Below are 9,212 nucleotides of genomic sequence, written 5' to 3'. Positions count from 1 at the left end.
ATTTCTTTTACTTTTACTGAATGATACCCATAATTGATGTTTAGATGGGAGAACTCCTTTTTGTCACCTCGATGAAAATACTCATCAATCATCATCCCACCCTCGACCATTGACAAATTACCGCCAACACCATCGTCGCCTCCTCTATGACCATCCACTCTCCCTCCCCCATGGCTTCTAGCACTTGGTGCCACCACCCCGCCCTCAACCGCCAGCACATTGCCGCCACCTTTCCCGGTCGTTGCCTCGACCCCATTGCAAGGTGCCCCACCCACCCACCCACCCTTTCCCTCCCTCCCTCCCTCCTCCTCCCCCGCCACTCACCCTTGCCCGTTATTCATTGCCTCCTCCTCCTCCTCATTTCCCCTCCCTTCCCCTTCCCCGTCACCTTTTTCCTTCCTCATTCTCCTCCTCGCCTACCGCCCGCGCTCTTCCTTTCCTTCCTCTTCAGAGGCGACGGGGCCTCGCAGTAGGAGTACGGGCGGAGGCAATAGAGGCGACGGACCGATGACGTTGCACAAAGGTGGGAAGGCCTCGTGGTACAAGCAAGAGATGACGGGGCCTCTATGTAAGGCAGAGATGCCGGCTGGTGGAAGGTAGGATGGTGGTGATGACGCTAGAAGCCGTGGGAGAGTGGGAGGTCGCGGAGGAGGCGACGACGGTGTTGACGGCAGTGTTCGAGAAGAAAGGAAATCCCCCCACATAAAGACGTACAACATTGGGAATTTTTAAGGTAAAGTGGCCTTTGTAATTTAGTATCTTCTTACGCATTAAAACCCTCTCTATCCGGTCAACTACTCGCACACGACTACATTCGGTTTGCGTCGGACGACGTAATTGGTACGAAACTTGTCGTGCACAGAGCCTGATGGAACACGCATCACGAACCAATCAGACGGTGGACTGGGCACGTCGTACGCAACGTGTCATGAACTAAAAGGCAGGAAAGGAAAATAAAAGAAAAGAAAAAGGAGGAATAAAAAAGGGCATGGGCGATCGACCGATGGATCCATAGATCACGGCCGCGGCATCATCTCCGGCACCGGTCAATATCCCTCCTGTAGTACCCCTTACTTTCCTCTCGATTTCGCGTTCCTGTCCTTGCTCGATCTCTCCATCCACAGTTTGCGTCCACCGGGAGACCTGGATCTGTAGTCGGTGGAGGCGGAGACGAGGGTTAGGAGATGAGGAAGAAGCTCGGCACACGATTTCCCGCGGTAATCTGCCTCTCTTTGGCCACTTGATCTGCATGCTTTTGTATGATTTGAGGTTCTTTGATGGATCGGTGGTTTGCTGTTGCAAGCCACGTTTCATCGTTTGGAATCTCCGATTCGTCTTGTAGCGCGTTTGATCGGGGAAGACCTAATTGACTTCTGCATTTTGGTTACTTGTATATCGTTGATCGATCTTCTGCTCCTATGATTCAGTCCGATTCTTTGGTAATTACGGTCGAAATGCACAGGCGACCTAATTTTTTATTGACAGTATGCGAGATTTGGGAATTATGTTCTTTAAATTGGACCTGGTGTGGATTAAGTAGTTTAGAGATCTATTGCGGAGTTACATCAGCGATTGTAAAAGAGTCGCTGTTTGGGACTTGGACTGTCGAAGTAAGAGAACATATATGGTTTTAGTCATTGAAATCACTTAACTGAGTCCTTGATCGTGTGATGTCGGGGATCCAAGTGTGTTCTTATGTGTCTCACTCATATAAAATGATTATATTATATGTATTGGTAAAGAAACACAGATCTGGTGAACAAAGTTTTCATGCAAAATCTATCCTGCATACAGGACTATAATAGGGTGACTCAACGTACAAGGCTTCCACCAGTGGTTGGTCTAACAAGGGTCGATTTTCTTTTGTATGTGACTCCTAAGTCTGATTTTGGTTGCACTAAGATATTTTCGTGTACCTGGATCATTATGAGCCAGTAAAGAGATGTGATACTTGGAAGTCTGAAGAGTATTTACAGGAAAAACCTTTCCAATTTATGACTTAAACCTATTTAGTTTTATTGTCTATCCTCCAATCTGTGGGAAAGCATGTATAAGGGACAGATTCCTTTTAGTTTCATTTTTTTCTTTTATAAGACTGCCAGTTAAAGATCCAGATTATTGAGCCCCTTCTTCAGTTAGGAACCATTGAAACTATTTTCGCACATTTAGCTCTATGTACCAAGGCATATCATGGATATGGTAATCTACAATATCTACGAGCAATATGCGATCTTTATGTTACCATAGAATGCATATACTTATCGTGACATCTATTCCTGATTATTACTACGAGAACATTTAATATCCATGCTCATAAGATTTAAGTTTCATGGTAGCTAATTGCTTAATACAACCCTCTTAAATATTTTCATCTGGACTTGGGGCCAACCAGAAAACCTCTTCCTTCTTAGTTGCCTCAAATTTCATATTTTTAATTCAAAAACTTGTTCTATTGATTTCTTGATCATGAATGACTTAGTGACATTGACATTTTAGTGTTAAAATAATTTTCATTTTCTCCCTAGTAGTATGTTGCTTGTGTTTGTAGTGGTCATAATTCGAGCATGGCAGTGAACTCTGGCATAGTATATACTCATGGTGATTACATGTAGCTTGTTTTGTATCAGTTTGTACAAAGTGAAAAAACTGTTGATCTTTTCATCAGTTCTTAATGGGAAATTTCTTTGTTCTACATCAGTCATGGAAGCTTCTTGGTAAGAATACACACATTGACCCTCCCTAAATCCTGCATTCGCGAGCCTCATGCACTGGGCACACTTATTTTTATATCCAATTCATTGTCACAAATTATATTGCAAATAAAACCTGATATAGTGGATAATCGAGTGATTAGATGCAGCTTATTTTGCATCAATTAATACATAGTGAAAATTCATTGATCCTTAGATCAGTTTGTAATGTATAATTTTTTCGTTCTGTTGAAATTTGTTTATTTAGAGAATTGTTCCTGAAGTTAATGTAACGAAGTGCCCCGAAATCATTTTTTTTTTTCAAGTTGGATGTTCTATAAGATGTTCTATAGGAAACCAACCACCCTTCTTCCTTATAACTTTCTTCTGCAACATCCTACTGCTAATGGTACAATTGATGCTTTATCTATGATGATGTCAAAGGGAAACAATTGAAATTGTGACTTCTTCTTCAATTTGTATTTACAGCCACGAATAAAGAAGATAATGCAAGCAGATGAAGATGTTGGCAAAATTGCTTTGGCTGTACCTATTCTTGTTTGTAAGTTCTTGAGGGGCTTTGTGTTTCATTGTGCAGTAGAATGTTATTCTAAGTATGATGTAGCATGATATCTGATCATCCTGTTCTAATACTTTCATGAGAAATGAACTGTTTTTTCTCTCTGATTGTTTGTCTTTTGAAGGAACTATTTTCGTCATCTTGGTTATGCATTGGTTTAACATTACTACAGTGGTTTATTTGGTCTTTTATTCTTTTTTCTAAGCTAGATTTTTCTATTGTTCTTCTTGCTGTCGTTAGCTTTTTTTTAGCACCTACCTTCTTCAGTTTATCAACTGAAGGCATTAGCTTTCTTTTAGCTACCTACTTCATCTTGTCAACTCGTTAAATTTGAGTAATGAGGAGCTTACATCAGCTTGGCTTCAACATGATATAGTGAGCTCATCTCTAGACATACTTAGCTGTGAGCCATATCTCGTCTGTCTTTGACATTTTATGCAAAATAATTAGAAGATCCAAGTTGTATGTTAAAACTTGGCGAAATAATATTTTCTGAATGATTTTGCAGGTTTATGTATATGTAGTGGATACTTCGAACTCAATACTGATTGATTACTGTATCTTTTTCCTTCAGTAAACCTTTAAATTTAAATATCACTGAATAAATGAAGTACTGAAAAACATGCTGACTTCAGTGAAATTACACTATTCTTTGTGGTCTAAATATGAATAAGGATTTGATAATATTATTCCATTCTTAAAGGTCCGAGTTGGAAGAAGATGCTATTTCATGGAAGATTCAATAGATTACTCTTTGTTTAGCAGTTATTATAATGGATGTAGTTGAAGATTGGAGCAACTATATTACTGACTTTTCAAGAGAATGGTTTCCACAGGGAACTACTTGCAATGAAAGCTTTAATGTGGGTAGAATCACAGGGAAACCTTTGATTCTTCTCACTGTGATTTTTCACGAATATGAGTAGGTTATGGATTTATTTTTAACTTGGTATGCATCTTGTTTTACACTCACATGACATATGTTTGTCATATTCTTTTCGCGTACAAGTTAGTGCAATATATTTTACTTTTTCAGATTTATTAAGATCACCTATTGTAAAAAGCAAATAGAGATTAGGCAAGATTCTCTGCTTAATTTTAAGACTTTTTTTTTCCTTAAAGTAATAGGCATTCTATGTACAACCTGTTTGGTTTTAAGGTTTTGAAATACTGATGACTGGCTTTGTTGATTGCTAACAGCAAAAGCTTTGGAGTTATTCTTGCAAGATCTTTGTGACAGGACGTATGAAATTACTCTTCAAAGGGGAGCCAAGACATTGAATTCTTCCCACTTGTAAGGAAATCTATAGTTACTCCTTCTTTGGTTAACTTGCAGTGGCATAATTTGAATTCCGCAGAATTGTTACTACCATTATATTTATGGAACAAATATCATATTGTTTGTAATGTGGCCACTGTTTGAATAGGATGATACATTTCGTCAAAGGAAATTGGTAGGAAAATATTGTAATTTTGTACCTGGTTTAGTTGCATCTTCTAATGTTTGGTTGCATTCTTGTTTGAACTTCTGATACCAAATATGATGATCCTTTTTGGATTCATGAATATGCCTAAATTTCTTGAAAATTTTAGTGTGACTAATGCCTTCTGTCTGACATGTTATTATGTAAAGCCAAGTTTTTTCATCCATGTTATCGTGTTATCTTGCATGAGCATTTGTGCCAACAACAATCCTATTCATGGCTGACTTTTGAATACCGGAAGGACCGGTGTGTACCAGTACGTGGACCGTCCCCTACCATCCGGTCCAGTTTGGAGAAGACTTACCACCAAATTAGGGTCAACATCTGGGCTCACTGTCCAGTTTCAGAGGACCACTTGGTTTGGGTCAAAATTCAGACTTATTATCCATTTTTAAAGTACCATCTTGTACTTATATCATTTTTTTGATAGTGACTTCTGTCCTTCTGTTTTATTTCTTCCATGCTTCTCACTCTTCCAACCTCTCGCGCCATGCCTCCTGCTGCCTCGCAGCCACTGTCAGCTGCCTTCCTGCTGCCTTCTTGTCTGCCACTGCCTCCTCCTCTTCCTCCTCCTCCTCGCCTCTTCTCTCCTTTTATCTTTGATCTGTGCTGATCAGTAATGCCGACATACCATGCATCGGTATGCTGGTATGTTTTGGACATATATTGGTTCAAATAGGGACTGTATGGGGTCCGACATCATTATTTGATACCTTCATCCTATCTAGATTTGGCATTATGGAAGGTCATGATTTGGTATAATCAGCAGCAACTTTCTTGCTGTTTGAAGATTTCAATAAGCTTTTGGTCTGCTTTATAGCACAACCACTGTGCGGTTCTTCTGTCTCTAGTTTCCCTTTCATATACTTCGCACATTTTTTAAAAAAATTCTAGAGATGCTTATAACACATTTAATCTTTTACCCTGTCTTTGTTTTTCCTGTTCTTTATGGTAGAACCTAGTTAATTAGATCTGCAGGAATCAGTTCAGTGAAATTTAAATTTGATTTATTGTTTTGAGTCTCGAAAAATAAAATTCCCATGGTAATGTTGCTTTTTCTCATGTTATGCTCTCTTATACACTATCATTTCCAAGTGCCTAGTAAACTATCAAGGATTTCTTGGTGTAATGAGTTGGATTCAGCGTGGCTATTTAAGTTACTTTCTGAAATAAGTTGAACCTCTGCGGTGAAAACAAAAATATATCATCACAACATTAAGTAATTGGCAATTGAGGAGGGAGCTATAATCCAGTTAAAATATCATTATCTAAAGCTCATCAATCACCACTTCTGGGTTGACATGACTCTTAAAGCATATAGGACAAAAGAAATGTTAACTTGCCTTCAAGATAGAGTTGTAATTAAGAAATAAGATGAATATTAGTGGCATGCTCATCCAATCATGATGTCATCATGCAACATAACTTGCCAAGGAAGTGCGCTTTCTGCATCCAAGGAGTCTGATACTTGTGTCTTCTTTGGTGTCCTAAGTTTTCTTAGACATACTTCGAGTTCACTGCTTCAGAAGTTATCACTGCAGCAATATCAGAGTGGCGTGAGAAAACAACTAACAAAAAATAAAACTTATCAAATCCTGGATTGCATTTTATGGCAAACCTCACAGCCATTTCGTGAGATTCAACCTGGAGTATAGATTTATCTCTAGGAGCTTTTAGCTATGAAAGCTGTAATCGCATAACCAGAATGTCAGATGTTTCCTTCTTGCTAACATGCTATTTTGAGTTTAGTTATAAGAGCTTTGATTGATGTTATCCATCTATGCCATGACAACATCAAGCGATAGCCCCAGTTAAGTAAAGTCAAGTAAATGAGTTGGTCGCAAGGTGCAAGTAACTTTTGGAGCATGGTTGATCAGGAAGGAAATTTGATTCTCAATTTTTTTGGGATATCAGCTATATGTTATCCGTCTTCGAATCAATTTTCATCGCCAGTGTTGATTCTGATCCCACATGCTTTTTTCCATCAGTGTGATAACATCTTTGGTCTCCATCTCCAAAGTGCCATTAATTTCCTGTTTCCTTGTGGCATCTCAATACTTGAACTCAATTTTCTGATGTACAACAACATATCCCTTCAACTGATAAATGATTTTTCTTTATCTTACCTTCTAATCACTTCATATAGTACATTTTTCCTTTTTCTTGTGTGTAAATTTCAACTTAATTCTGCAATTTTGTTCATTCATGTTCTTCTCATGATGTTGCTACTTCCCTAGGATGATGTTTGCTTGACAAGATAAATAAAGTGGGAGAAGTGTAGTGCAAGTGGATGATTGCAGATCGTCACCAAATGAGTCTTTTCAAGAATATTGCAAAGAAGCACACTCATAAAAATGGGTCTTAATATCTGGGTAGATATGGGGAGCTCTATAGATAATGGTAGTTTTCAGTGCCTGGGAATGATCCCATGGAGTTCAGCTGAGATTGGCAACTACAGTAGCATTTAGTTGGGTTGAAAAGAGCTACTTTACATGCTATGACATCATAGTTGTTGTAGTTTCCGCTTTGCGGTCAATTGGTATCATCTCTATGTAGCTATGAAATGTGTATGACATCCTTCTCTTGCATGATGTGCTTAAGCAATTTTTACATGGAGGACTTCCAGGAGAATTGGACTTGAATTTTGAAGATTAGACATCATAAACTTTGATCTTACATCTTGTCCAACTTTTCTTTAGAATGTGGAAACTTTTGCTGTTTTCAGAAGTCAGAATTGTGTCTGCAAGTCTAAAAATGATCGTGTAATATCTGCATGTGAAATTCCATGTATGCCCGTTGCAGTTAAGGTTGTCTGTTGAGAAACATTATGTGGTCAGTAACTATTGAATTTGATTCAATATGAGGTGTGGTAAAACAGGAGGAAGACCAAAAACAAAATGGTTAAAAACAGTGATGGATTTGAGTCATTTGACATCTTTCTGATCAAATGATGTGGTCTCTAATAGAGTTTGATATCGGTTGATTATTCATTTAGACAACCCAGATAGTTGTGTGATTCCATTGGGGTAACTAATACTAATACAAGCTACATATAGTCATTATTTGAATAACCTGGTAATACTTGTTTAAGAAACACTAGAAAAATATATACTAAAAAATGAGTCTTTTATCATTTGTAGCATTTCTTCATTTGTTGTTTTCAGTTACTACATTGCTTTTTTATATGTTATTAATTTATATTTGATGTTCCGGACTGATTTTATTTTTTGCGAATTCTTAGATTCTGTCTTTTACTTTATGCCAGAATTTAAACAAGTTTGTGGCTGATAATACCAGCAAAAATCATTAACAATAGTTTGTTATTGTTTTTTCTGAGCTTTCCAGAAAACAATGTGTGAAGGCTTATAATGCGTACGATTTCTTAACCGGTGTTGTCAACAAGGTACCAAACCTTGGTGGCATGGAACCTTGTGAAGATGAAAAAGGAATCTGTCGCAGAAGGTAATTTCTTCATTGTTTTCATTTTCGATATCAATTTGTATTAATGATGAAGCACTAACTGCTATGGCAAATGCGCAGGAAGACATTACCACATGCTGGTGAAGTTGAGAGCAATGAGGAGCTCCATTTGAGGTCCTCCAAGATGGTAGTGTACTAGCATTTACTTGATCTTTTGTGCATAGTCGAATAGTTATGTTCCTTCTTTCCAGTAGCTGACTATTTTTGGTGACAGCCTATGAGGAATTCTAATGTCAGTCCTAGAGGACGTGGAAGAGGACGTGGAAGAGGTAGAGGACGACCACCTACGAAGGCAAGAGATGCAAGGTACATAAAATATGAGGACGACGACATCACGTTTGGTGAACATGATGAGGAGGTCCCTTTGGGGCAGCCAGGGCAGCCTGAAGGAGCCGAAAAGGAGAACACTAATCAAACTGTGGATCGTTCATCGATGTCACTCGTAAGTGGAGCTGCGACAACAGCCAACGAGACTAAGCTAGAGAAGTGTTCAGCATGGCCTCTTCCTGATGGAGTGGGCGACATTGGCTTTGAGCCATCAAGACTTGTACAATTAAACATGCAGGTAGACGAAGACGAGGATTATGACAATGAAGATTAGATAATTTGATTTATCGAGTTGCTACTAACGAAGCCATCTTGTTTTGTATATAATTTTGCATGGTGACACTGCACATTTAGCATAAAATTTTGCTTTTTCCTTTTGAGTGGTGGTCTTGTTGAACTTCATCAGACGAGAGGAGTGTCTCGTGGTTCTCGTCTCGCGGGTACATGACGGCTGATATGTACCGATATCTGATCAAGTATCGATATTGAAACATATACACTTGATGCTAGTACAATGTTATTATTTTTTTTTTATTTTTCAGCATATCAATATTGTATCAACCTGATTTCATAGATCAAGTTATCAAAATTAGTATCGGATGATAGCATTTCTTTCCATCACTAGGCTTGTTGTCATGAGGAAGGCACTCC

The 9,212-nt window shown here is 38.5% G+C and overlaps 1 protein-coding gene across 1 annotated transcript; it reads left to right on the top strand.

The window, feature by feature from the left end:
• The first annotated feature begins 661 nt into the window (after nucleotides 1-661).
• LOC104000477 (uncharacterized) lies at nucleotides 662-8,941 on the top strand. The gene is made up of 7 exons (XM_009422545.3): nucleotides 662-733; nucleotides 863-1,217; nucleotides 3,180-3,252; nucleotides 4,471-4,564; nucleotides 8,100-8,216; nucleotides 8,295-8,361; nucleotides 8,449-8,941. Exons 2-7 carry the CDS (start codon nucleotides 1,185-1,187, stop codon nucleotides 8,833-8,835), a joined length of 771 nt encoding a protein of 256 aa, XP_009420820.2. The 5' UTR covers nucleotides 662-733; nucleotides 863-1,184; the 3' UTR covers nucleotides 8,836-8,941.
• Nucleotides 8,942-9,212: the final 271 nt, after the last annotated feature.

The sequence above is a fragment of the Musa acuminata genome, chromosome BXJ2-10 (genome assembly GCF_036884655.1).
Source record: "Musa acuminata AAA Group cultivar baxijiao chromosome BXJ2-10, Cavendish_Baxijiao_AAA, whole genome shotgun sequence".
NCBI lineage: Eukaryota > Viridiplantae > Streptophyta > Magnoliopsida > Zingiberales > Musaceae > Musa > Musa acuminata.
The sequence above is the reverse complement of the archived record's forward strand: the minus strand, read 5'-3'. Positions and strand labels throughout refer to the sequence as shown.

Coding starts and splice junctions, on each gene's coding strand:
- LOC104000477 (XM_009422545.3), top strand. CDS start 1,185: ATGAGGAAGAAGCTCGGCACACGATTTCCCGCG. Junction 3,253..4,470: donor GGCTGTACCTATTCTTGTTT/GTAAGTTCTTGA, acceptor GATTGCTAACAG/CAAAAGCTTTGGAGTTATTC. Junction 8,362..8,448: donor ATTTGAGGTCCTCCAAGATG/GTAGTGTACTAG, acceptor TTTTGGTGACAG/CCTATGAGGAATTCTAATGT.